The sequence below is a fragment of the Pleurodeles waltl genome, chromosome 3_1 (genome assembly GCF_031143425.1).
Source record: "Pleurodeles waltl isolate 20211129_DDA chromosome 3_1, aPleWal1.hap1.20221129, whole genome shotgun sequence".
Taxonomy (NCBI): domain Eukaryota; kingdom Metazoa; phylum Chordata; class Amphibia; order Caudata; family Salamandridae; genus Pleurodeles; species Pleurodeles waltl.
The window spans coordinates 811795426-811823151 of NC_090440.1; the positions used below are offsets into that span (position 1 = coordinate 811795426).

Sequence of the window (27726 nt, forward strand, 5' to 3'; positions counted from 1 at the left end):
ACCTCTGCCGGACAGAGGAGAAGAGGACCACTCTGGTATCTCTGCGTCCCCCAGGCTTGTGAGACTTGAGCCCATTTGCTGGTACACCCGGACTGGTTCCCCAGTCCACACAAGCAGCCAGTTCTCCCCCCCCCCAAGCTCCACCATGACCACCACCACTGGTGACTGACACCCAACGGTCCAAGAACCTTCTGCATCCAGATGCCCCGGACCGAGGAGAAGAGGACCACTGGTGTACCTCGGCCCCAAGCATCCCAAGACCTGAGCCCATTCGGTGGTTCACCCAAACTGGATGCCTAGTCATAGCCTGCATCCTCTTTTAGCAGTGATTGATCTCCTTTGCAACTCATTGGGCACTGGACGCTGTTTTGCACTCCGCACCCGGCCGCCCTGTGCCACTGAGGGTGTACTGTGGGTGCTGCCTTGGACCTGTCCCACTACTCACCTTAACCCCGGAGATTGCAGAACTCACAAATTGCACTGTGTCCACTTTTGAAGGAGAAAATAATTCTTATTTAAAAACTTGCTTATCTGAATGATTTTTCTCTGATACCAAACATATATAATGATACCTGCGATTTTTGTAAATTGGTGAAGACCGCCTTTTTGAGTTGTATGTCTCATTTATTAACTATTGAGTTTATTTCTAGATATCATGCACTCCTCTGTGTTAAGGCTAAGGCTGCTCGACCACACATCCCCTAAATAAAGCACTTTCAGCAATGCAAAGAAAGCCCTGTCCACTCTCTGTGGAACCCCTAGACCCTTTACGGAGGGTTCACATACCACATAAAGGGCCAGCTTCCTACAATCAGAAACAAACATACTCATCAGGTCAGCAACCTGGACGTGCACAGGTCTATTATGTTGGAATTAAAATGGCAATTCAGTCAACAAAACACCAACAGGCAGCACTGTGAACTGGGGGATGTCTTACACAGGACATGACTGTCAGGCAGTGATCACTGGCAGAATGGAAGCAGGACAGGGTTTGGAGGGAAGAAGTGGAAGCAGGGAGGGGTCAATTTAACTAAGAAGGTAGAGCATTTTGGTTGGGATCTCACACACACAAGTGGACAACTGGGCATACAATGTCAAGGGTTTAGCACTGTGTTTGGTACATTGGTAAGAACTGGAAGACAGAGATGCTGAAGAGAAGGGGATGTTTCTAATGCCAGACAGGAATCAATGCCACTGAGAAAAAGGTAAAACAGTCAGCACATATTTAGTGGCAGGATCGAAGGGGAATGGACCTTGGGAATTAACTTTGTAAGTACTGGACTCATTTAGTAAGGAATATCAATTTATTTTAAAAAAGGGTGGGTGCAACCTGGCTTTCAGTGTTTATGTGGTAGTTTTAAGTGTGCTACCACAGGCACGGGTATCACCAAAGTTCAAGCAAAATCTTGAAAGCAGCTTATTGGGTCAGAAATCGCCAAACAGGAAGACATTCAGTTCATATTTACAAAATGTCTTTCTGTGTCTTCTAGAGAAATGGCTTGATTCCATGTTGATATTTAGCAAAGCCCTGGTTGCTTCAAGAAGATCCAACCCAATCAGTAAATGAAAGAGTGAGGAGGTCAGAGGCTTGTCATTCTTTTTAAGACACAGAGTCCATACATATGAGTAATAAAAGTAATGATATAACACACCTCGCCCAGAGATCTGCGGACCTCGGTCATCACACTTTGTATATCATCCTTTGTGCTGCAGTACTCTCCAAGAATCCATAAAGCACCACGATAAATCCTAACAAAAGAAATTACAAAGTGTTTCAGATCATGATAGTGAATGGTACTTTAGGTTCACCAAGCGGAGTACAGTATCAAGTATTACATTGAAAAGCTTCATGACAAAAAGAAAAAAAAAAAAGATGTTTATTTGATTAATTTGATGATTTTCTGTAAAGTACTTAGAATACTTATTTCGACTTCCATTAATACCCTTCACAAAATTCTGTACTGTTTTTTTTTCACAAGGAGGTGATTTTAATTCAAACTTTTTTAAAACATTTTTTCCTTGAATAAAATTATCATTTGATACTTGGGGTGGGGTTTCTGACCCTCTTGGTAACTGATGTGCCAGGAGGGTCCTGTGGCTACTGCCTGTGAGAGGCAGGATTGTGGGACTGGAAGGGAGCTTTCATCCTCAGGGTTGTTCAGGGTTTACACTGCTCTTTCTCAACAGATTCAGGTTGGTTCCTGTTGTTACTACCAGACCGAACATAATATAGCATAGCTTACATTTGAAGGGAGTCCACCCACTCGAGAAATTTGTATCCTTTCCTCCTGCTGCTGTACCCCATATACAGGGGGGGGCACACTGCTACCTAATTCCACATGGAGGGTTTAGGGACTAGCTACAGAATCTTGACATGGAATGTGCAGGGTCTTAACCCCACTAAGCAAAACAGGATCTACACCTTTTTTGAGGCGCTATGGGGTGGCTATAGCTCTCTTACAAGCGACACACCTTTTGGGAGACTGTCTTAAATACTTGCAGAGAAGATGGTAGACCAGATTTTTGCCACATCATATTCATGATGCGCGAGGGGAGCGCTCATCTGGGTAGCACCAGAAATCCCCTCTAAGGTATATAGATCGCTCTAGATGAGGGGGGACGGTATGTTATACAGGAAGGATGATTAGATGCCCATCGTATACACATTGTTAATATCTATGGGCCAAATACCGATGATGAAGAATTTTGGGGCTCAAAGTTGGGGGCAGCCCAGTTTCCGTCCTCAACTCAAATAATTATGGCAGGAGATATTGTGTGTTCAACAGCAATAAGGACAGATCTCCCCTAAAACTAATACTAAACCTCGTATGACTGCCTCACTTAACCAGGTCATACATACAACTGGATTGATAGATGTGGGGTGCCAACACCACCCGCACACGAGAGCCTACTCATGCTATTTCCCCCAACAATGGCGTAAAGTCACCTAGATTATTTATCACAGCGACAGCTGCCCATTCCATAACACGTGCATTATCATGTGAGGTACCTCTCTGTCCACTCCCCACTTCTTGCTACTTATATACTAAAGAGACAACCTCCTGTGGTGCCCATTATGGCGACTACAACCTGGAGCACTAACATATCATGCCTTCCGAGCAACACTCCAAGAGACCTTAACACAATATTTTAATGAGAACAGACATACTGCTGGGAGTCTAACAATTGAGTGGGATGCTATGAAGGTGGTCCTCTGGGGGGGTTTGCATGGCTACCTCAATGGGCGTGTGTCAAGAGCGTGACAGTGAATTATCGGATCGAAAAAGGGAACTTGAGAAACTGGGGCCTAGGCTTCCCGAGGCCCCTGCACTTGGGGTGGAATGAGAGCAACTGAAACGTACACTGAATGAACTTTGGCTCCAACTAGATAAACATAATAAAATAGCCACTCATAGGAGGTGGTACCTGGAGGGAGATAAGGCAGGGAGGATGCTGGCACACTTAATCCAAGCAGAAAACACACCTGAACCAATAGTGTCCGTACAAGACCAGAGGGTGGTAGTGGTGGGTGGGGAGGGGTCAAGAAGTCTATACCCAACAGGCCATTAATGGTGTCTTTTTGGAACACCTAAGGAGGTTATATACCCTGCCTAATTCCGAAACTGATGAGGTATCTAGGCAAACATACTTCCATTCCCAGCCTCTGAAAACAGTCAAAGCAGCGGACTGCAAACACTTACCGGCCCCCAGTTAGTAAACCAGAAATTTTAGAGGCCATCAGAGCACTAAAGTTGGTCAAAGCCCCTAGGAGTGATGGCCGGGCATCTGAGTTTTATAAAGCATTTGCAAAAGTCTTGGCGGAGCGACTGGTAGACGTACACAAGGAGGTGTACCAAACTAGACGTCCCCCCAGTCTATGAATGAGGCGATAATTACGGTAATACCTAAACGTTGCAAGGATCAGTTGGACGCTGGTCCCGACCAACCCATATCAATGTTAAACATTGATGATAAGATTCTAAGCAGCATCCTGGCAGCGCATCTGCTTCCACACCTCCCAACCCTTATACATGAGGATCAGTAGGTGTTTAAACCACATAGAAACACCCTCCATAATATTAGCTGCTTCATGCATGTGCTCCTTGATCCCCAGCTCCAGCATGACAAATACGCTTTAACCTTTTTAGATAACGAACAGGCCATTGACTCCTTTAACTGGGACTATGTATTTTCTATGTATGGTCGGTGTTGGAAAAAATGCAACTGGGCCATAGATTCATTCAGTGGGTCAAACTACTGTATACTCAGCCCACAGTTAGGATCTGTGCTGGTCGCTAAGTCTCAGATTAAATCGTATTACAAAGAGACACCAGGGAAGGATGTCCCCTATTCCCCTTAGTATTTGCAAAAGCAATGGAACCCCTGGCATATAGACATCGCCAAGTTCTACAGGGATGGGGTATCCAGGTGGGTCTTAAGGAACATATAGTCTCCCTATACGCAGATGATGCACTGATTTACCTTCAACATCCCGGTTTATCAGTCCCTATAATGCTAAATTCCATGGATGAATTTGGGGAGGTGTCTGGCCTACGGGTCAACACAAAGAAATCCACCTTGTTCCTGCTGGGACTACTGACAGGTGAACCCCTGAAAACTATCTCCAAAGCTGAACTTCCATGGACGTTAGATAAAGTCAAATACTTAGGCTTGTATATAACGCAGGACATGTTCTATGCTAATAATATGACGAGGGTCCTGACTGGACTGCGATTTTCCATTCGCTTCTGAAACACCCTTAGGCTCTCCCCCATTGGGAAAAGTAGCTCTCGTGAAGATGGTCATCTTACCCAGATGTCTCTACATTATACCGGGCTCCTACTTTGAAATCCTAAGGGATGTGTTCTGAGAGCAGGATATGCTCTTGGTAGAGCTTCTATGGCAAGGTAAACGATGCCAGGTGAGTTTGGCCACCTTGAAGAGAGAGTGGGATAGGGGTAGCTTAAATGTCCCAGATCTGTAGTTCTTTGCGGCTCAGCCCGAACATACTATCTCCTGGCTGGATGGAGAGTGGAATTGGGGGAATCACACGTAAGTCACTAATTAGATGAACTTTTGTTGATGAGAGCAGGAATACCCAAACACTTCCAGCATTTATTAGGCCGAATGGGTCAGATATGGGAAAGAACAGTAAAAACAGTCCCGAAGCGAGACCCCTTCGCATTAGATTTAGATATTTGGATATTATCTCAGTTCAGGCGTATAGCCCAAGTGACGACAACAGATAAATGGCAGGAGGGGGGCTGCATAGTGTTAGCTGATCTTTACCCTGATGGACGCTTTATATCCTTACAGGAGGAGCAAAGAAACTTTCACTTGGGAAGGGGACAATTTCTCCAGTATGCCAAAATAACTGCAACAGCATGTCAATTATGGCCTACATTTCCCAATGGAAAATGGACCCTACCGACACTATGGTCACACTCATAGATATGGCGGGGGAAGACAATTTATTACATATTTATATTGTGTGCTTAGGGCAGACCAACACCATAAACTGCTAGAGGCGTTGAACAAGTGTAGGAACAGTACAGTGTAGAAAAGATTTCTCCTTGGGATTGGACTAAAATACACGAGAGGGTCCGCAAGACGGCCACATCTGCTAGATTTAAACAAATCCTGTATAACATTATTCATATGACATATCTTTCCCCGGAGCGCCTCCGTCCTCTAGATCTGGATCCTTTCCTTGCTGTAGGGCCCCTGGAGCGAACTTTGTTCACATGATCTGGTATTGCCCAAAAATATCCGAGTTTTGGACCAAGATCCTAGCACACCTGAAGTCTGTGACGGGGTGGGGCACTCCCCTAACTGTTAAAAATTGCTTGTTGAGCCACTGTAAGGAAATGCCTCATTGGCATGGTTACCCCCTGACTTTTTGCCTTTGCTGATGCTATGTTTTGAATTGAAAGTGTGCTGAGGCCTGCTAACCAGGCCCCAGCACCAGTGTTCTTTCCCTAACCTGTACTTTTGATTCCACAATTGGCACACCCTGGCATCCAGATAAGTCCCTTGTAAGTGGTACCCCTGGTACCAAGGGCCCTGATGCCAAGGAAGGTCTCTAAGGGCTGCACCATGTCTTATGCCACCCTAGGGACCCCTCACTCAGCACATACACACTGCTTGCCAGCTTGTGTGTGCTGGTGAGAACAAAACGAGTAAGTCGACATGGCCCTCCCCTCAGGGTGCCATGCCAACCTCTCACTGCCTATGCAGGTATAGATAAGTCACCCCTCTAGTAGGCCTTACAGCCCTAAGGCAGGGTGCACTATACCATAGGTGAGGGCACCAGTGCATGAGCACTGTGCCCCTACAGTGTCTAAGCAATACCTTAGACATTGTAAGTGCAGGGTAGCCATAAGAGAATATGGTCTGGGAGTCTGTTTTACACGAACTCCACAGCACTATAATGGCTACACTGAAAACTGGGAAGTTTGGTATCAAACTTCTCAGCACAATAAAAGCACACTGATGCCAGTGTACATTTTATTGTAAAATACACCCCAGAGGGCACCTTAGAGGTGCCCCCTGAAACCTTAACCAACTATCTGTGTAGGCTGACTGGTTCCAGCAGCCTGCCACGCTAGAGACATGTTGCTGGCCCCATGGGGAGAGTGCCTTTGTCACTCTGAGGCCAGTAACAAAGCCTGCACTGGGTGGAGATGCTAACACCTCCCCCAGGCAGGAGCTGTCACACCTGGCGGTGAGCCTCAAAGGCTCACCCCTTTGTGCCAGCACAGCAGGACACTCCAGCTAGTGGAGTTGCCCGCCCCCTCCGGCCACGGCCCCCACTTTTGGCGGCAAGGCCGGAGAAAATAATGAGAAAAACAAGGAGGAGTCACTGACCAGGCAGGACAGCCCCTAAGGTGTCCTGAGCTGAAGTGACTCTAACTTTTAGAAATCCTCCATCTTGCAGATGGAGGATTCCCCAATAGGATTAGGGATGTGACCCCCTCCCCTTGGGAGGAGGCACAAAGAGGGTGTACCAACCCTCAGGGCTAGTAGCCATTGGCTACTAACCCCCCAGACCTAAACTTAGTATTTAAGGGCTCCCCTGAACCTAAAACTTTAGATTTCTGAAACTACAAGAAGAAGAAGACTGCTGAGCTGAAAAACCACTGCAGAGGAAGACCAGAAGACACCAACTGCTTTGGCCCCAGACTTACCGGCCTGTCTCCTGCCTTCCAAAGAAACCTGCTCCAGCGACGCTTTCCAAGGGACCAGCGACCTCTGAATCCTCTGAGGACTGCCCTGCTTCAAGAAAGACAAGAAACCTCCGAGGACAGCGGCACTGCTCCAAAAGAACTGCTACTTTGTTTCAAGGAGCAGATTTAAAGACCCCTGCAACTCCCCGCAAGAAGCGTGAGACTTGCAACACTGCACCCGGCGACCCCAACTCGACTGGTGGAGAACCAACACCTCAGGGAGGACCCTCCGGCGACTCAGAGTCCGTGAGTAACCAAAGTTGTCCCCCCTGAGCCCCCACAGCGACGCCTGCAGAGGGAATCCCGAGGCTCCCCCTGACCGCGACTGCCTGAACTCCATTTCCCGACGGCTGGAAAAGACCCTGCACCCGCAGCCCCCAGCACCTTAAGGAACGGAACTCCTGTGCAGGAGTGACCCCCAGGAAGCCCTCTCCCTTGCCCAGGTGGTGGCTACCCCGAAGAGCCCCCCCCTTGCCTGCCTGCAACGCTGAAGAGATCCCTTGATCTCTCCTTGATTTCCATTGAAAACCCGACGCTTGTTTCTACACTGCACCCGGCCGCCCCAGTGCCGCTGAGGGTGTACTTTTTGTGTGGACTTGTGTCCCCCCCGGTGCCCTACACAACCCCCCTGGTCTGCCCTCCGAAGACGCGGGTACTTACCTGCTGGCAGACCGGAACCGGGGCACCCCCTTCTCTCCAGTGAAGCCTATGTGTTTTGGGCACCTCTTTGACCTTTGCACCTGACCGGCCCTGAGCTGCTGGTGTGGTAACTTTGGGGTTGCTCTGAACCCCCAACGGTGGGCTACCTTGGACCCAAACCTGAGACTTGTAAGTGATTTACTTACCTGACAAAACTAACAAAAACTTACCTCCCCCAGGAACTGTGAAAATTGCATTGTCTCCACTTCTAAAACAGCTTATTGTGTTTTATGTGAAAAGTATACATGCTAATGTAATGATTCAAAGTTCCTAAAGTACTTACCTGCAATACCTTTCAAATGAGATATTACATGTAGAATTTGAACCTGTGGTTCTTAAAATAAACTAAGAAAAGATATTTTTCTATAACAAAACCTATTGGCTGGATTTGTCTCTGAGTGTGTGTTCCTCATTTATTACCTGTGTGTGTACAACAAATGCTTAACACTACTCCTTTGATAAGCCTACTGCTCGACCACACTACCACAAAATAGAGCATTAGTATTATCTCTTTTTGCCACTATCTTACCTCTAAGGGGAACCCTTGGACTCTGTGCATACTATTCCTTACTTTGAAATAGTGCATACAGAGCCAACTTCTTACAATGTTTATGAGATGGGTTGTTCCTATAGGATGTACATAGGAAGATGTTTTTAATATGTATATTTATATGAATAAATAGTTTTTTGTACTTTCACCTATGTTGCTTTAGGATGTGTAAATGATATAATTGTTTGGGTTCCCCTTCAGGGCAGTGATGTGTGTAATATTTAGTACCTAACAGTGTGCAGCAGCAATTGTCGTAAAAACTCCCAGATCCAGGCCAGCACCTGTGGTAATTCAAAAGGTGAGGAATCTTAGAGGTATCCACCAGAGAAGAGAAAATCTCTCTCTCTGCTTTTTGTTGTGTTCCAGATTTAACATTTCTATTTTGCTTCAACTCCATCAAGGGTTTTAGCTACCTATTTTCACTGAATCCTCTAGCCCAAATGAAGTGAAGGCTTTTCAACACCTGCTCAGCATTCTCTTGAGCCGTGTTCTAAAATATGACATTTGTGAGCCATGGTTTGGAAGCTACAAAGAGATCACATAGAAAGTCAAAATGATGGTAAGCATTTAAACCTCTCAAAAGAGATTAATTGGGTAAATACTAACTGTATTTAAAAAATGAATCAACATGTGAATTCCATTTTAATAATGCCTAAAGGCAGGATGTGCTTTCCAGACCCATGTCATACACCCACTTCAGCTGCAGGAGTAAGACGTTTGAAGTGCATAACCGGTAGTTAATTGCAAGCATCATCAAATCACTATCATCCAACTGATTTAGTAGCAGTGCTATGGACCACAAAGGAATCAAAGTTGCATGTAAACATTGGAAGGTTTAGAACCTATAGCTCAAGCAGATGGTACATATTCTTATTTAGCACACAACGTGAACTCATTTGCTGTGATTTCGAGTGGAAGTTACTGTCAGAACAATTTAATTCAGAATTGACCACAAATCTGTCATGTTGTTAGGAAATAATGGGACACATACTTTACAGTCTTAATGGCATGGAAGACCTCCAACATCTTCTCCACAATGAGTGGCCTCAGATTATCAAATCGCTGAATTGCTTCACGCACAAACTCCAAAACGTCAGCAGCTGCTGCCTCATTGTTATCACTGAGGAACTCCATCAGCTAAAAGAGGATCAGAGAACAAAATGTAAAATTATTTGTCTTAGCATAACGTTTTAACTAACATATCCAGACACATCTAAACACCACTGAACTAACTAAAATATGAAGTAGAGAGCAATTGTTTTTTATTTAACAGGACACTGATTTTCCTTGACGAAAACACAACTACTTAAAAGTCAGTTGATTGGGTTGAATTTTAAAACTTGCATTTAGGAAATAATAATCTTTCTTTCTATACATGGGCAATAAAGAGAGATTATAACTATGTTAACCACCATTAAAAATTGGTGTTGCACTGATACAATTATAAACACTGAGGACTGGGTCCATACCACTGGAATAACATTTGCAGCCATATCCGAAAAACGAACACTGCAAGAGTGTAGAGTCCGCACAAGCAGCTGCCTGTACTTGTCAGTGTCTTCATGTTCTGAGGCATTGTTTGTCTTAATCACTTCTTTCTTCAAAACTATCACCAGCTGTAATATAAAGCACAAATAATAAATGCCTAAATAAATGGCTGTTTTTTAAATGTACTATATACATTGTAAATGACAGAAAATATTCACCTCTTCAACATTCCTGGAAGATACTAGATCAAGAGCTAACTGAAGAGTTTTCTTCCGCACCTCTAAATCTGGAGTACTTAACACTCTTAGTATGTCCATAACCAGATCCTGAAAACAAAAATATCAAACATCAGTAAGAATCCAGAAATAATATTAGTGGAAACTGCACTATGAAAAATGAAAACAGAATACTGTAGACTATAGCAATAGTAATGCACGTCTGTCCACAACTACTTACATATTACAAGTTGGACTATCAATCTATAGTCAGTTACAGTCAAAAATGATAAAAAGAGTAACTTGGGGGTCCCCGTATGAGAGTTCTTGTATGCAATACTATAACTGGGCTGGTCCCTTGCAGGTCTCATGCTCTCTAATGAAAGTGTGCAGACTGTCAAATTAAATGAGAAACTGTGTTTCACCAGTTTAAGAAGTCCTTGTCATGGCAACTAATTGCTGTTACTATTTCAAACCTATCCTGTCATTTAGTTCCTTCAGATAGAGGACATACTATGACATGATGACTGATTAGAGATCAGGATAAATTCTGCAAGTAGTATGTGTGACCTATTACCTGTAACTAAAGAATAAGCTCATGCTTCAGAATGACAGATGGAGGCGTTGGGCCCGAGGGGAGACCAGAGAGAGGCGTTGGGCCCGAGGGGAGACCAGAGAGAGGCGTTGGGCCCGAGGGGAGACCAGAGAGAGGCCCCGGGCCCGAGGGGAGACCAGAGAGAGGCGCCGGGCCCGAGGGGAGACCAGAGAGAGGCCCCGGGCCCGAGGGGAGACCAGAGAGAGGCCCCGGGCCCGAGGGGAGACCAGATAGAGGCCCCGGGCCCGAGGGGAGACCAGAGAGAGGCCCCGGGCCCGAGGGGAGACCAGAGAGAGGCCCCGGGCCCGAGGGGAGACCAGAGAGAGGCGCCGGGCCCGAGGGGAGACCAGAGAGAGGCGCCGGGCCCGAGGGGAGACCAGAGAGAGGCGCCGGGCCCGAGGGGAGACCAGAGAGAGGCGCCGGGCCCGAGGGGAGACCAGAGAGAGGCGCCGGGCCCGAGGGGAGACCAGAGCGAGGCGCCGGGCCCGAGGGGAGACCAGAGCGAGGCGCCGGGCCCGAGGGGAGACCAGAGCGAGGCGCCGGGCCCGAGGGGAGACCAGAGCGAGGCGCCGGGCCCGAGGGGAGACCAGAGCGAGGCGCCGGGCCCGAGGGGAGACCAGAGCGAGGCGCCGGGCCCGAGGGGAGACCAGAGCGAGGCGCCGGGCCCGAGGGGAGACCAGAGCGAGGCGCCGGGCCCGAGGGGAGACCAGAGCGAGGCGCCGGGCCCGAGGGGAGACCAGAGCGAGGCGCCGGGCCCGAGGGGAGACCAGAGAGAGGCGCCGGGCCCGAGGGGAGACCAGAGAGAGGCGCCGGGCCCGAGGGGAGACCAGAGAGAGGCGCCGGGCCCGAGGGGAGACCAGAGAGAGGCGCCGGGCCCGAGGGGAGACCAGAGAGAGGCGCCGGGCCCGAGGGGAGACCAGAGAGAGGCGCCGGGCCCGAGGGGAGACCAGAGAGAGGCGCCGGGCCCGAGGGGAGACCAGAGAGAGGCGCCGGGCCCGAGGGGAGACCAGAGAGAGGCGCCGGGCCCGAGGGGAGACCAGAGAGAGGCGCCGGGCCCGAGGGGAGACCAGAGAGAGGCGCCGGGCCCGAGGGGAGACCAGAGAGAGGCGCCGGGCCCGAGGGGAGACCAGAGAGAGGCGCCGGGCCCGAGGGGAGACCAGAGAGAGGCGCCGGGCCCGAGGGGAGACCAGAGAGAGGCGCCGGGCCCGAGGGGAGACCAGAGCGAGGCGCCGGGCCCGAGGGGAGACCAGAGCGAGGCGCCGGGCCCGAGGGGAGACCAGAGCGAGGCGCCGGGCCCGAGGGGAGACCAGAGAGAGGCGCCGGGCCCGAGGGGAGACCAGAGAGAGGCGCCGGGCCCGAGGGGAGACCAGAGAGAGGCGCCGGGCCCGAGGGGAGACCAGAGAGAGGCGCCGGGCCCGAGGGGAGACCAGAGAGAGGCGCCGGGCCCGAGGGGAGACCAGAGAGAGGCGCCGGGCCCGAGGGGAGACCAGAGAGAGGCGCCGGGCCCGAGGGGAGACCAGAGAGAGGCGCCGGGCCCGAGGGGAGACCAGAGAGGGGAGACCAGAGAGAGGCGCCGGGCTCGAGGGGAGACCAGAGAGAGGCACCAGGCTCGAGGGGAGACCAGAGAGAGGGGCCCGAGGGGAGACCAGAGAGAGGCCCCGGGCCCGAGGGGAGACCAGAGAGAGGCCCCGGGCCCGAGGGGAGACCAGAGAGGGGAGACCAGAGAGAGGCCCCGGGCCCGAGGGGAGACCAGAGAGGGGAGACCAGAGAGAGGCGCCGGGCTCGAGGGGAGACCAGAGAGAGGCACCAGGCTCGAGGGGAGACCAGAGAGAGGGGCCCGAGGGGAGACCAGAGAGAGGCCCCGGGCCCGAGGGGAGACCAGAGAGAGGCCCCGGGCCCGAGGGGAGACCAGAGAGAGGCCCCGGGCCCGAGGGGAGACCAGAGAGGGGAGACCAGAGAGAGGCGCCGGGCTCGAGGGGAGACCAGAGAGAGGCACCAGGCTCGAGGGGAGACCAGAGAGAGGGGCCCGAGGGGAGACCAGAGAGAGGCCCCGGGCCCGAGGGGAGACCAGAGAGAGGCCCCGGGCCCGAGGGGAGACCAGAGAGAGGCCCCGGGCCCGAGGGGAGACCAGAGAGGGGAGACCAGAGAGAGGCGCCGGGCTCGAGGGGAGACCAGAGAGAGGCGCCAGGCTCGAGGGGAGACCAGAGAGAGGCACCAGGCTCGAGGGGAGACCAGAGAGAGGGGCCCGAGGGGAGACCAGAGAGAGGCCCCGGGCCCGAGGGGAGACCAGAGAGAGGCCCCGGGCCCGAGGGGAGACCAGAGAGAGGCCCCGGGCCCGAGGGGAGACCAGAGAGGGGAGACCAGAGAGAGGCGCCGGGCTCGAGGGGAGACCAGAGAGAGGCACCAGGCTCGAGGGGAGACCAGAGAGAGGCACCAGGCTCGAGGGGAGACCAGAGAGAGGCACCAGGCTCGAGGGGAGACCAGAGAGAGGGGCCCGAGGGGAGACCAGAGAGAGGCCCCGGGCCCGAGGGGAGACCAGAGAGAGGCCCCGGGCCCGAGGGGAGACCAGAGAGAGGCGCCGGGCCCGAGGGGAGACCAGAGAGAGGCGCCGGGCCCGAGGGGAGACCAGAGAGAGGCGCCGGGCCCGAGGGGAGACCAGAGAGGGGAGACCAGAGAGAGGCGCCGGGCTCGAGGGGAGACCAGAGAGAGGCGCCAGGCTCGAGGGGAGACCAGAGAGAGGCGCCAGGCTCGAGGGGAGACCAGAGAGAGGCACCAGGCTCGAGGGGAGACCAGAGAGAGGGGCCCGAGGGGAGACCAGAGAGAGGCCCCGGGCCCGAGGGGAGACCAGAGAGAGGCCCCGGGCCCGAGGGGAGACCAGAGAGGGGAGACCAGAGAGAGGCGCCGGGCTCGAGGGGAGACCAGAGAGAGGCGCCGGGCCCGAGGGGAGACCAGAGAGAGGCGCCGGGCCCGAGGGGAGACCAGAGAGAGGCGCCGGGCCCGAGGGGAGACCAGAGAGAGGCGCCGGGCCCGAGGGGAGACCAGAGAGAGGCGCCGGGCCCGAGGGGAGACCAGAGAGAGGCGCCGGGCCCGAGGGGAGACCAGAGAGAGGCGCCGGGCCCGAGGGGAGACCAGAGAGAGGCGCCGGGCCCGAGGGGAGACCAGAGAGAGGCGCCGGGCCCGAGGGGAGACCAGAGAGAGGCGCCGGGCCCGAGGGGAGACCAGAGAGAGGCGCCGGGCCCGAGGGGAGACCAGAGCGAGGCGCCGGGCCCGAGGGGAGACCAGAGCGAGGCGCCGGGCCCGAGGGGAGACCAGAGAGAGGCGCCGGGCCCGAGGGGAGACCAGAGAGAGGCGCCGGGCCCGAGGGGAGACCAGAGAGAGGCGCCGGGCCCGAGGGGAGACCAGAGAGAGGCGCCGGGCCCGAGGGGAGACCAGAGAGAGGCGCCGGGCCCGAGGGGAGACCAGAGAGAGGCGCCGGGCCCGAGGGGAGACCAGAGAGAGGCGCCGGGCCCGAGGGGAGACCAGAGAGAGGCGCCGGGCCCGAGGGGAGACCAGAGAGGGGAGACCAGAGAGAGGCGCCGGGCTCGAGGGGAGACCAGAGAGAGGCACCAGGCTCGAGGGGAGACCAGAGAGAGGGGCCCGAGGGGAGACCAGAGAGAGGCCCCGGGCCCGAGGGGAGACCAGAGAGAGGCCCCGGGCCCGAGGGGAGACCAGAGAGGGGAGACCAGAGAGAGGCCCCGGGCCCGAGGGGAGACCAGAGAGGGGAGACCAGAGAGAGGCGCCGGGCTCGAGGGGAGACCAGAGAGAGGCACCAGGCTCGAGGGGAGACCAGAGAGAGGGGCCCGAGGGGAGACCAGAGAGAGGCCCCGGGCCCGAGGGGAGACCAGAGAGAGGCCCCGGGCCCGAGGGGAGACCAGAGAGAGGCCCCGGGCCCGAGGGGAGACCAGAGAGGGGAGACCAGAGAGAGGCGCCGGGCTCGAGGGGAGACCAGAGAGAGGCACCAGGCTCGAGGGGAGACCAGAGAGAGGGGCCCGAGGGGAGACCAGAGAGAGGCCCCGGGCCCGAGGGGAGACCAGAGAGAGGCCCCGGGCCCGAGGGGAGACCAGAGAGAGGCCCCGGGCCCGAGGGGAGACCAGAGAGGGGAGACCAGAGAGAGGCGCCGGGCTCGAGGGGAGACCAGAGAGAGGCGCCAGGCTCGAGGGGAGACCAGAGAGAGGCACCAGGCTCGAGGGGAGACCAGAGAGAGGGGCCCGAGGGGAGACCAGAGAGAGGCCCCGGGCCCGAGGGGAGACCAGAGAGAGGCCCCGGGCCCGAGGGGAGACCAGAGAGAGGCCCCGGGCCCGAGGGGAGACCAGAGAGGGGAGACCAGAGAGAGGCGCCGGGCTCGAGGGGAGACCAGAGAGAGGCACCAGGCTCGAGGGGAGACCAGAGAGAGGCACCAGGCTCGAGGGGAGACCAGAGAGAGGCACCAGGCTCGAGGGGAGACCAGAGAGAGGGGCCCGAGGGGAGACCAGAGAGAGGCCCCGGGCCCGAGGGGAGACCAGAGAGAGGCCCCGGGCCCGAGGGGAGACCAGAGAGAGGCGCCGGGCCCGAGGGGAGACCAGAGAGAGGCGCCGGGCCCGAGGGGAGACCAGAGAGAGGCGCCGGGCCCGAGGGGAGACCAGAGAGGGGAGACCAGAGAGAGGCGCCGGGCTCGAGGGGAGACCAGAGAGAGGCGCCAGGCTCGAGGGGAGACCAGAGAGAGGCGCCAGGCTCGAGGGGAGACCAGAGAGAGGCACCGGGCTCGAGGGGAGACCAGAGAGAGGCACCGGGCTCGAGGGGAGACCAGAGAGAGGGGCCCGAGGGGAGACCAGAGAGAGGCCCCGGGCCCGAGGGGAGACCAGAGAGAGGCCCCGGGCCCGAGGGGAGACCAGAGAGGGGAGACCAGAGAGAGGCGCCGGGCTCGAGGGGAGACCAGAGAGAGGCACCAGGCTCGAGGGGAGACCAGAGAGAGGCACCAGGCTCGAGGGGAGACCAGAGAGAGGCACCAGGCTCGAGGGGAGACCAGAGAGAGGCACCAGGCTCGAGGGGAGACCAGAGAGAGGGGCCCGAGGGGAGACCAGAGAGAGGCCCCGGGCCCGAGGGGAGACCAGAGAGAGGCCCCGGGCCCGAGGGGAGACCAGAGAGAGGCGCCGGGCCCGAGGGGAGACCAGAGAGAGGCGCCGGGCCCGAGGGGAGACCAGAGAGAGGCGCCGGGCCCGAGGGGAGACCAGAGAGAGGCGCCGGGCCCGAGGGGAGACCAGAGAGAGGCGCCGGGCCCGAGGGGAGACCAGAGAGAGGCGCCGGGCCCGAGGGGAGACCAGAGAGAGGCGCCGGGCCCGAGGGGAGACCAGAGAGAGGCGCCGGGCCCGAGGGGAGACCAGAGCGAGGCGCCGGGCCCGAGGGGAGACCAGAGCGAGGCGCCGGGCCCGAGGGGAGACCAGAGCGAGGCGCCGGGCCCGAGGGGAGACCAGAGCGAGGCGCCGGGCCCGAGGGGAGACCAGAGCGAGGCGCCGGGCCCGAGGGGAGACCAGAGAGAGGCGCCGGGCCCGAGGGGAGACCAGAGAGAGGCGCCGGGCCCGAGGGGAGACCAGAGAGAGGCGCCGGGCCCGAGGGGAGACCAGAGAGGGGAGACCAGAGAGAGGCGCCGGGCTCGAGGGGAGACCAGAGAGAGGCACCAGGCTCGAGGGGAGACCAGAGAGAGGGGCCCGAGGGGAGACCAGACAGGGGCGCCGAGGGGAGACCAGACAGGGGCGCCGGGCCCGAGGGGAGACCAGACAGGGGCGCCGGGCCCGAGGGGAGACCAGACAGGGGCGCCGGGCCCGAGGGGAGACCAGACAGGGGCGCCGGGCCCGAGGGGAGACCAGACAGGGGCGCCGGGCCCGAGGGGAGACCAGACAGGGGCGCCGGGCCCGAGGGGAGACCAGACAGGGGCGCCGGGCCCGAGGGGGCCCCAGTCAGAAGGGCCAGGCCCAAGGGGGCCCAGGTGGAGGGGCCAGGCCCAATGAGGGACCCAGGAGGAGATGCCAGGCCCAATGAGGGACCCAGGAGGAGATGCCAGGCCCAATGAGGGACCCAGGAGGAGATGCCAGGCCCAATAAGGGACCCAGGAGGAGGCGCCAGGCCCAATAAGGGACCCAGGAGGAGGCGCCAGGCCCAATAAGGGACCCAGGAGGAGGTGCCAGGCCCAATAAGGGACCCAGGAGGAGGCGCCAGGCCCAATGGGGGGGGGGCTCAGGTGGAGGTACTTGGCCCGAGGGTGGGCCTAGGCGGAGGCGTCGGGCCTGAAAGGGGGGGGGAGGCTCAGGCTGAGGTAGTGGGCCCATCAGGTGTGGTGGTGGTGGGGGGTTTGGGGGTGGGAATCCAGGCTGAGGCGCCCGGCCCAAGGGTAGATCAGGCTGAGACGCCCAAGGGGAGACAATCGAAAGGTTGGGGAGGGGCAACAGATGTATTGAAAAGAGGCTGGAGGACAAAAGTCCAGGGAGGATGTGAATATAAGCAGCAAAAGCGTTAAGCATAGTCACCCGTCAATCGAGACTGAGTTGGAGAGAGAGACCTCATAGAGATTCAACTGCTGTGCCGCGCTCCAAAGGGGGCTCTGGCGGTGGAGACCAGGCTGGGGTGAGGGGAGCCACACTGAGGAGCCATGCGCGAGGGGAGCCACACTGAGGAGCCATGCGCGAGGGGAGCCACACTGAGGAGGCATGCGCGAGGGGAGCCACACTGAGGAGGCATGCGCGAGGGGAGCCACACTGAGGAGCCATGCGCGAGGGGAGCCACAGTGAGGAGCCATGCGCGAGGGAAGCCACAGTGAGGCAGACTGAGGCGCCCGGTGCATATGGGATTCAGACTGAGGCGCCAAGTGCATAGGGGATCCAGACTGAGGCGCCAAGCGTAGAGGGGATCCAGACGGAGGCGCCAAGTGTATAGGGGAATCAGTCGGAGGCCCGAAGCGCATAGGGGAGCCAGGGGGAGGCCCCAAGCGCATAGGGGAGCCAGGGGGAGGCCCCAAGCGCATAGGGGAGCCAGGGGGAGGCCCCAAGCGCATAGGGGAGCCAGGGGGAGGCCCCAAGCGCATAGGGGAGCCAGGGGGAGGCCCCAAGCGCATAGGGGAGCCAGACGGAGGCCCCAAGCGCATAGGGGAGCCAGACGGAGGCCCCAAGCGCATAGGGGAGCCAGACGGAGGCCCCAAGCGCATAGGGGAGCCAGACGGAGGCCCCAAGCGCATAGGGGAGCCAGACGGAGGCCCCAAGCGCATAGGGGAGCCAGACGGAGGCCCCAAGCGCATAGGGGAGCCAGACGGAGGCCCCAAGCGCATAGGGGAGCCAGACGGAGGCCCCAAGCGCATAGGGGAGCCAGACGGAGGCACCAGGCGCATAGGGGAGGCAGGCGGAGGCACCGAGCGCATAGGGGAGCTAGGCGGAGGCACCAAGCGCATAGGGGAGCTAGGCGGAGGCACCAAGCGCATAGGGGAGCTAGACGGAGGCACCAAGCGCACAGGGGAGCTAGGCGGAGGCACCAAGCGCACAGGGGAGCTAGGCGGAGGCACCAAGCGCACAGGGGAGCTAGGCGGAGGCACCAAGCGCACAGGGGAGCTAGGCGGAGGCACCAAGCGCACAGGGGAGCTAGGCGGAGGCACCAAGCGCACAGGGGAGCTAGGCGGAGGCACCAAGCGCACAGGGGAGCTAGGCGGAGGCACCAAGCGCACAGGGGAGCTAGGCGGAGGCACCAAGCGCACAGGGGAGCTAGGCGGAGGCACCAAGCGCACAGGGGAGCTAGGCGGAGGCACCAAGCGCACAGGGGAGCTAGGCGGAGGCACCAAGCGCATAGGGGAGCTAGGCGGAGGCACCAGGCTCAATACAGCAAAGACAGCAACACAAGGTGCAATACAGCAAGACAGCAACACAAGGTGCAATACAGCCAGACGGCAGCACCAGGCGCAATACAGTCAGATGAAAGAGAGAGAGAAAGGATGGGTTATCACAGGCCCCAGACTAGGGTACGGGGGTCCCTCGACACAGAAGCTACACTGAGGGTGGTGTCACCACTGAGGGTGGTGACACTGAGGAGTAGACAAAAGCACTGCCATGTAGGATGACGACAAAGGCACCACAAAGAGGACTGAGACAGACACTTCTCTAATACCCAAATGCACAGAACAGAACTACGTGAATGAATGCATTAACTTTTAGAATAATCTAGCCAAGATTTACCTGGAGTATTCTTTCATGAGTAGGATGATCTTTTAGTTCTATCAAGCGATCCAGAACAATAAGCTTGACATTATTGTCACTCTCCTTAATAATTAAGTCAATGTAACACTGAGCAGCAGCCTATAAAAATAAACAAGCATTAATGTAAGTGAACAGATTCTTATGTTATAATCCATAGTCATTGAGACATAAGCAAAGGATTAGGGAAAACAATATTTAATTGTGTTTCTGCAAAACTTCTGTGCATGGCAAATAAACAAAGAAATTCCATACTGTGACGAAGGAGCAAAGTAAGAATATGAAAAGGAGTTTAGGAATCTCAAACACACAGTTGTCTTGGATTCTGAAATCTTCTCTGAGGGTATCAGATATGCTTCTAATGAGAAAAGCAACAAACTCTAGAATTAGAAAAACATAACAAAACAATAGACACAACACCACAAATTCATAAATGTAACAGTTTTACTTCATTTCAGTAACTGTACTCTACCAAACTGTACTGTAATAACAGCCTTCAGGAGATAAGCTAAGCAAGTGTTAAACAAAATACAATAGTAGTAGTGATAGTAATAGGTATATACACAGCAATACAAAATCAATGCACATCAATACAAAATACCTCGTACTAGCAACAACTACTTCTATAATGGTTTGGGACATACTCAGTATAAATTCTAATAGTTCATTAGGGAATATGTAATGTCAGGATGAGGTAGCCAAGTCAGTATTTGTGTGTGGTCTCTAGGCTGCAATGGAGAGATGGTCTTCAAGCGAAAAATACTGTAAAATATTCAGGGGGGGAGCTTGTGTTTCTTTGATTCTCCAAAATTTTATTTATCTTCATAATACTCCAGTATTTTCTTGTGGAAATATTTAAACCTATTTTGTGGCCAGTAGAGCAAGAGGGACTGCACAGGACAGAAAATTTGCAAACGTTAGATTTATGGACAACGGTTTAGCATGTATGCAAATGTCTACGAGCTGTACATATTATTCTACCATCATGCACAGTCAGGTAATCATGTACAGGTACCTGGCACAGATAGGACTCTGCAGGAATAGACAATGACCTCGGCTAGGGCTTATAATATCAGTGCACACTCATAGATAGGTCAGTAGGGTTTACTGGTTTATCTGCAGTGTCACTGTATTATATACATAGGGGAAAATATACCTTAAATTGTAGTTTTGCTCCACTGAGGCCTACATAGTCTAGTGAGTTATCAAACTGGGGTGGAACATGCAGGCTGCATTTGAAAATGCATCTCCCATGAACCTATATGTGCACCCTATGGGTCATCCAGATTTGTCATATTTTTCTTGCTAAGCTCAGGATCAGTTTCCAGCCCTTTGCTGACCCTGCTGGGCCAAGATAATGATTCTCGTCCTTAACAGAGGGAACAAAGGCCTACACATACAAAAGGAGCCATTATAAGTGCTTCACTCAGCCCCTGAGGCAGAAGGGTTGGGGAGGAAAATATAGTATTTAGCTGCTGCACTGTACCGTGGTTGGGACAGCTCAGGCCTGCTGCACAATGGAGGAGGCCCAGACATTTGGAGCCAATACAGAAGGAGCTCCCTTTGAAGTTTAGGTGGGAAAGTCCGGGGCAGTGATGTCAGCTAGAGAGTGGAAATAAAACCCCCAGAAGAGCCATCTACATAGACCACTTGATGGGGCCATAGTGGACTGTACCAGCATGCTGTGCAGGAGTATTGGAACAGAGGTGGAGAGGTGATGGGACATCCTGAGATTGGCCAGGAGTGCCTGGCATCTAGAACTTTCCTCCCACACTTAGAAATTCTTGCAAAAGGGAGAGGCAGAGTTAGAATCTGGACTTGGAAAGCAGCAACACCATGGACAGCTGGAAGGACAAGCTGCCTGATGCTCTGACGGACTAAGCCTGATTCAGAGTTTGGCGAACAGGTTACTCTGTCACAAACATGACAGATATCCTGTTCCCTGTATTATGATCCCCAAAGGCTATAATGGGATTGTAATATGGAGATCGGGATATTCATCATATTTGTGATGGAGTGACTATCTCCTCCAAAATTGAAATCAGGCCCTCAGTCTGCAGCAGATCCTAGAGCTACTGGATCTCTCTAGGGCAAGTGAGTCTGGCCCCCTTACACCACCCAAGGTCCAGTTGGAAAAGACCTGGACTTCTGTGCCCCAGAAGGATAAGACAGGCATCAGAAGCCACACAAAGGGGAAAAGCTGGTTCAAGGAGCCAGTGAGATCAGCTTCTGACAAAGTCTGCCTTTTTTGAGGCAAGGGGGCCTATGGAAACAGCTCCATGTGAACAAGGCTCACCACCAGGAGAAGGAACTCAAGATCACCACAATCAGTCCAATGTGGCCGAAACTTTGCAGGGGGATAGATCTGACCTTTGATCTTGGTTTGAGCGACAGAGTGCATGGGGCTCTGCCCCAAGTTCAAAAGACACCTCCCTGGGTGTGTTAGTGCCCGGGGCCCAGTGCAAACTTCATGAATACTTCATGTCCATGGAGAGGGGTGGGACCCCCTCCCCAGAGTTCCGCTAGGTCCATGGACCCTATCCCCCAGGTCCTAAATCCAAGAAAGTGTCCCAGGACGCTATCCCTGAGATTCGGCACGGGGGGTGGGGAGGCGGGGGGGCTATGCCCCCGCTTCCATGTCCGTGTCTAAGGGGAGCGTGGCAGCTATCACAGATCCGACAACCTGATAGCACGGAGCAGACAGGGAGAATGCAGTTGCTGGTTCCCATGCAGGCATACTGCAGTGCCGTTCCAACAAGAGTCAGCTGGGCATAACAAGAGTGGGCTTGTTGCGCTGTCCCAACAGATTACACATCAGGGTATCTTAGGTATGACAGGGGCACCACCAAAAAAGAGATTTGCGAGGAGCCAGCAGGGGTTCCAGCAGCCTCTCAGGGACTAATTTTTGTAGGGTCAAGAGATCCAAGACCCCAAGGCTGTTTAGCCTTTATTTTCAAGCACTTTGGCCTGGAGCATTTGTTCTACAGCTCTGGAGTAAAGGGTGCTTTAGAGGTTGGTCCGATGGCTGCAGCTAATTTGCCCTAAAGTGGTTCAAAAAAGGTACAGACACATATTGATTTTAAATGCTTTAATGACAAATACATTGCAGACAGTGATTTTTATTAATATTAATAATTAATACATTTAAAAATTGTTAATGGTCTCAGTGACAAGGTAGTGTTATTTAACATTGGGTTATTGCCTTTTTAATGTGGTGATTATGACAAAGCCAATAGGATTGGCCTATGCTATTGTTCTAAAAGGGGGGGAGGGGGAAGTACTGTGATTTGGGGGTCTTGACCCAGTAGGGATCAAGTGTGATTTCAGAATGTCACCAAAAGTAATTTAATTTGCTTTATGAATATATTTCTAAATTAATGCATAGTATTTAGTAGTGTGTGTTATAAATGTACTTTTTTCCAAAGGAAAAACACAGAATGTGAATTCATTTATTGGGTGTTATTATGGGCCAGGTGTAAGAAAATGCCTCCCTGGCATGGTTACCCCCTGACTTTTTGCCTTTGCTGATGCTAAGTTTTGATTTGAAAGTGTGCGGAGGCCTGCTAACCAGGCCCCAGCACTAGTGTTCTTTCCCTAACCTGTACTTTTGTTTCCACAATTGGCACACCCTGGCATCCAGGTAAGTCCCTTGTAACTTGTACCCCTGGTACCAAGGGCCCTGATGCCAGGGAAGGTCTCTAAGGGATGCAGCATGTCTTATGCCACCCTGGGTACCCCTCACTCAGCACAGACACACTGCTTGCCAGCTTGTGTGGGCTGGTGAGGACAAAACGAGTAAGTCGACATGGCACTCCCCTCAGGGTGCCATGCCAACCTCACACTGCCTATGCAGTACAGATAAGTCACCCCTCTAGCAGGCCTTACAGCCCTAAGGCAGGGTGCACTATACTATAGGTGAGGGCACAAGTGCATGAGCACTGTGCCCCTACAGTGTCTAAGCAAAACCTTAGACATTGTAAGTGCAGGGTAGCCATAAGAGTATATGGTCTGGGAGTCTGTCATGCACGAACTCCACAGCACCATAATGGCTACACTGAAAACTGTGAAGTTTGGTATCAAACTTCTCAGCACAATAAATGCACACTGATGCCAGTGTGCATTTTATTGTAACATACACCCCAGAGGGCACCTTAGAGCTGCCCCCTGAAACCTAAACCGACTATCTGTGTAGGCTGACTAGTTCTAGTAGCCTGCCACACACCAGACATGTTGCTGGCCACATGGGGAGAGTGCCATTGTCACTCTATGGCTAGTAACAAAGCCTGTACTGGGTGGAGGTGCTTCACACCTCCCCCTGCAGGAACTGTAACACCTGGCGGTGAGCCTCAAAGGCTCACCCCCTTTGTTACAGCACCACAGGGCACTCCAGCTAGCGGAGTTGCCAGCCCCCTCCGGCCACGGCCCCACTTTTGGCGGCAAGGCCGGGGGAGATAATGAGAAAAACAAGGAGGAGTCACTGGCCAGTCAGGACAGTCCCTAAGGTGTCCTGAGCTGAGGTGAGACTGACTTTTAGAAATCCTCCATCTTGCAGATGGAGGATTCCCCCAATCGGGATAGGAATGTGACACCCTGCCCTTGGGAGGAGGCACAAAGAGGGTGTACCCACCCTCGGGGCTAGTAGCCATTGGCTACTAACCCCCCAGACCTAAACACGCCCTTAAATTTAGTATTTAAGGGCCCCCCAGAACCTAGAAACTCAGATTCCTGCAACCTAAGAAGAGGACTGCTAAGCTGAAAAACCCTGCAGAGAAGACGGAGACACCAACTGCTTTGGCCCCAGCTCTACCGGCCTGTCTCCCTCCCTTCTAAAAGACACTGCTCCAGCGACGCTCTCCCCAGGGACCAGCAACCTCTGAATCCTCAGAGGACTGCCCTGCTCTAGAAGGACCAAGAACTCCCGAGGACAGCGGCTCTGTTCACCCAAGACGGCAACTTTGTAACGAAGGAGCAACTTTAAAACAACTTGTGTTTCCCGCCGGAAGCGTGAGACTTGCTACTCTGCACCCGACGCCCCCGGCTCAACTTGTGGAGAACAATCACTTCAGGGAGGACTCCCCGGCGACTGCGAGACTGTGAGTAGCCAGAGTTGCCCCCCCTGAACTCCCACAGCGACGCCTGCAGAGGGAATCCAGAGGCTCCCCCTGACCGCGACTACCTGCTTCTCAGATCCCGACGCCTGGTAAAGACTCTGCACCCGCAGCCCCCAGGACCTGAAGGATCCGAACTCCAGTGCAGGAGTAACCCACAGGAGGCCCTCTCCCTTGCCCAGGTGGAGGCTACCCCGAGGAGTCCCCCCTTGCCTGCATCGCTGAAGAGACCCCTTGGTCTCCCATTGATTCCAATTACAAACCCGACGCGTGCTTGCACACTGCACCCAGCCGCCCCCGTGCTGCTGAGGGTGTACTTTCTGTGTGTAATTGTGTCCCCCCGGGTGCCCTACAAAACCCCCCTGGTCTGCCCTCCGAAGACACGGGTACTTACCTGCTGGCAGACTGGAACCGGGGCACCCCCTTCTCCATTGAAGCCTATGCGTTTTGGGCACCACTTTGACCTCTGCACCTGACCGGCCCTGAGCTGCTGGTGTGGTAACTTTGGGGTTGCTCTGAACCCCCAACGGTGGGCTACCTTGGACCCAAACTTGAACCCCGTAGGTGGTTTACTTACCTGCAAAAACTAACTAACTCTTACTCCCCCCAGGAACTGTTGAAAATTGCACTGTGTCTAGTTTTAAAATAGCTATATGTGATTTATGTGAAAACTGTATATGCTATTTTGCTAATTCAAGGTTCCTAAAGTACCTACCTGCAATACCTTTCATTTGAAGTATTACATGTAAATCTTGAACCTGTGATTCTTAAAATAAACTAAGAAAAAATATTTTTATATACAAAAACCTATTGGCCTGGAATTGTCTCTGAGTGTGTGTGCCTCATTTATTGATTGTGTATGTACAACAAATGCTTAACACTACTCCTTTGATAAGCCTACTGCTTGACCACACTACCACAAAATAGAGCATTAGTATTATCTCTTTTTGCCACTATCTTACCTCTAAGGGGAACCCTTGGACTCTGTGCATACTATTCCTTACTTTGAAATAGTGCATACAGAGCCAACTTCCTACAATGGTGGATCAGCGGTGGGGTACAAGACTTTGCATTTGCTGGACTACTCAGCCAATACATGATCACACGACTAAATTCCAAAAATTGTCATTAGAAACAGATTTTTGCAATTTGAGCTATTTTTTTAAATTTTTAAAAGTCCTGCTAGGGCCTTGTGTTAGTCCCTGTTAGCATTGCTTTTAGAGTTTAAACGTTTGTGAAAGTTTGAATTAAGTTCTAGAGATAGTGTAGGAAGTTGGCTCTGTATGTGCTATTTCAAAGTAAGGAATAGCATGCACAGAGTCCAAGGGTTCCCCTTAGAGGTAAAATAGTGGTAAAAATAGATAATACTAATGCTCTATTTTGTGGTAGTGTGGTCGAGCAGTAGGCTTATCCAAGGAGTAGTGTTAAGCATTTGTTGTACATACACATAGACAATAAATGAGGTACACACACTCAGAGACAAATCCAGCCAATAGGTTTTGTTATAGAAAAATATCTTTTCTTAGTTTATTTTAAGAACCACAGGTTCAAATTTAACATGTAATATCTTGTTTGAAAGGTATTGCAAGTAAGTACATTAGGAACTTTGAATCATTTCAATTGCATGTATACTTTTCAAGTTATTCACAAATAGCTACTTTAAAAGTGGACACAGTGCAATTTTCACAGTTCCTGGGGGAGGTAAGTTTTGGTTAGTTTTACCAGGTAAGTAAGACACTTACAGGGTTCAGTTCTTGGTCCAAAGTAGCCCACCGTTGGGGGTTCAGAGCAACCCCAAAGTTACCACACCAGCAGCTCAGGGCCGGTCAGGTGCAGAGTTCAAAGTGGTGCCCAAAACGCATAGGCTTCAATGGAGAGAAGGGGGTGCCCCGGTTCCAGTCTGCCAGCAGGTAAGTACCCGCGTCTTCGGAGGGCAGACCAGGGGGGTTTTGTAGGGCACCGGGGGGGACACAAGCCCACACAGAAATTTCACCCTCAGCGGCGCGGGGCGGCCGGGTGCAGTGTTAGAACAAGCGTTGGGTTCGCAATGGAAGTCAATGAGAGATCAAGGGATCTCTTCAGCGCTGCAGGCAGGCAAGGGGGGGCTTCCTCGGGGAAACCTCCACTTGGGCAAGGGAGAGGGACTCCTGGGGGTCACTTCTGCAGTGAAAGCCCGGTCCTTCAGGTCCTGGGGGCTGCGGGTGCAGGGTCTTTTCCAGGCGTCGGGACTTAGGTTTCAGAGAGTCGCGGTCAGGGGAAGCCTCGGGATTCCCTCTGCAGGCGGCGCTGTGGGGGCTCAGGGGGGACAGGTTTTGGTACTCACAGTCGTAGAGTAGTCCGGGGGTCCTCCCTGAGGTGTTGGTTCTCCACCAGCCGAGTCGGGGTCGCCGGGTGCAGTGTTGCAAGTCTCACGCTTCTTGCGGGGAGATTGCAGGGTTCTTTAAAGCTGCTTCTTGAAACAAAGTTGCAGTCTTTTTGGAGCAGGTCCGCTGTCCTCTGGAGTTTCTTGTCTTTTTCGAAGCAGGGCAGTCCTCAGAGGATTCAGAGGTCGCTGGTCCCTTGGAAGGCGTCGCTGGAGCAGAGTTCTTTGGAAGGCAGGAGACAGGCCGGTGAGTTTCTGGAGCCAAGGCAGTTGTCGTCTTCTGGTCTTCCTCTGAAGGGGTTTTCAGCTAGGCAGTCCTTCTTCATGTAGTTTGCAGGAATCTAGTTTCTAGGTTCAGGGAGAGCCCTTAAATACTAAATTTAAGGGCGTGTTTAGGTCTGGGGGGGTTAGTAGCCAATGGCTACTAGCCCTGAGGGTGAGTACACCCTCTTTGTGCCTCCTCCCAAGGGGAGGGGGTCACATCCCTAATCCTATTGGGGGAATCCTCCTTCTACAAGATGGAGGATTTCTAAAAGTCAGAGGCACCTCAGCTCAGGACACCTTAGGGGCTGTCCTGACTGGCCAGTGACTCCTCCTTGTTTTTCTCATTATCTCTCCTGGACTTGCCGCCAAAAGTGGGGGCTGGGTCCAGGAGGCGGGCATCTCCACTAGCTGGAGTGCCCTGGGGCATTGTAACACGAAGCTTGAGCCTTTGAAGCTCACTGCTAGGTGTTACAGTTCCTGCAGGGGGGAGGTGTGAAGCACCTCCACCCAGAGCAGGCTTTGTTTCTGTCCTCAGAGAGCACAAAGGCTCTCACCGCATGAGGTCAGACACTCGTCTCTCAGCAGCAGGCTGGCACAGACCAGTCAGTCCTGCACTGAACAATTGGGTAAAATGCAGGGGGTATCTCTAAGATGCCCTCTGTGTGCATTTTTTAATAAATCCAACACTGGCATCAGTGTGGGTTTATTATTCTGAGAAGTTTGATACTAAACTTCCCAGTATTCAGTGTAGCCATTATGGAGCTGTGGAGTTCGTTTTTGACAGACTCCCAGCCCATATACTCTTATGGCTACCCTGCACTTACAATGTCTAAGGTTTTGCTTAGACACTGTAGGGGCATAGTGCTCATGCACATATGCCCTCACCTGTGGTATAGTGCACCCTGCCTTAGGGCTGTAAGGCCTACTAGAGGGGTGACTTACCTATGCCACAGGCAGTGGGAGGTTGGCATGG

At 53.7% G+C, this 27726-nt stretch overlaps 1 protein-coding gene across 3 annotated transcripts in view; it reads right to left on the reverse strand.

Annotated features, from left to right (window-relative positions):
• Nucleotides 1–27726, reverse strand: part of COPB1 (COPI coat complex subunit beta 1) — a 213012-nt gene that overhangs the window by 105655 nt on the left and 79631 nt on the right. For all 3 annotated transcript variants that reach the window (XM_069223690.1, XM_069223691.1, XM_069223692.1), the window contains exons 8-12: nucleotides 19002–19121; nucleotides 10182–10289; nucleotides 9945–10091; nucleotides 9467–9612; nucleotides 1653–1749 (exon numbers count right to left, since the gene is read on the reverse strand). In XM_069223690.1, coding sequence (XP_069079791.1) covers nucleotides 1653–1749; nucleotides 9467–9612; nucleotides 9945–10091; nucleotides 10182–10289; nucleotides 19002–19121 — 618 coding nt within the window. The remainder of the gene's footprint in view (nucleotides 1–1652; nucleotides 1750–9466; nucleotides 9613–9944; nucleotides 10092–10181; nucleotides 10290–19001; nucleotides 19122–27726) is intronic.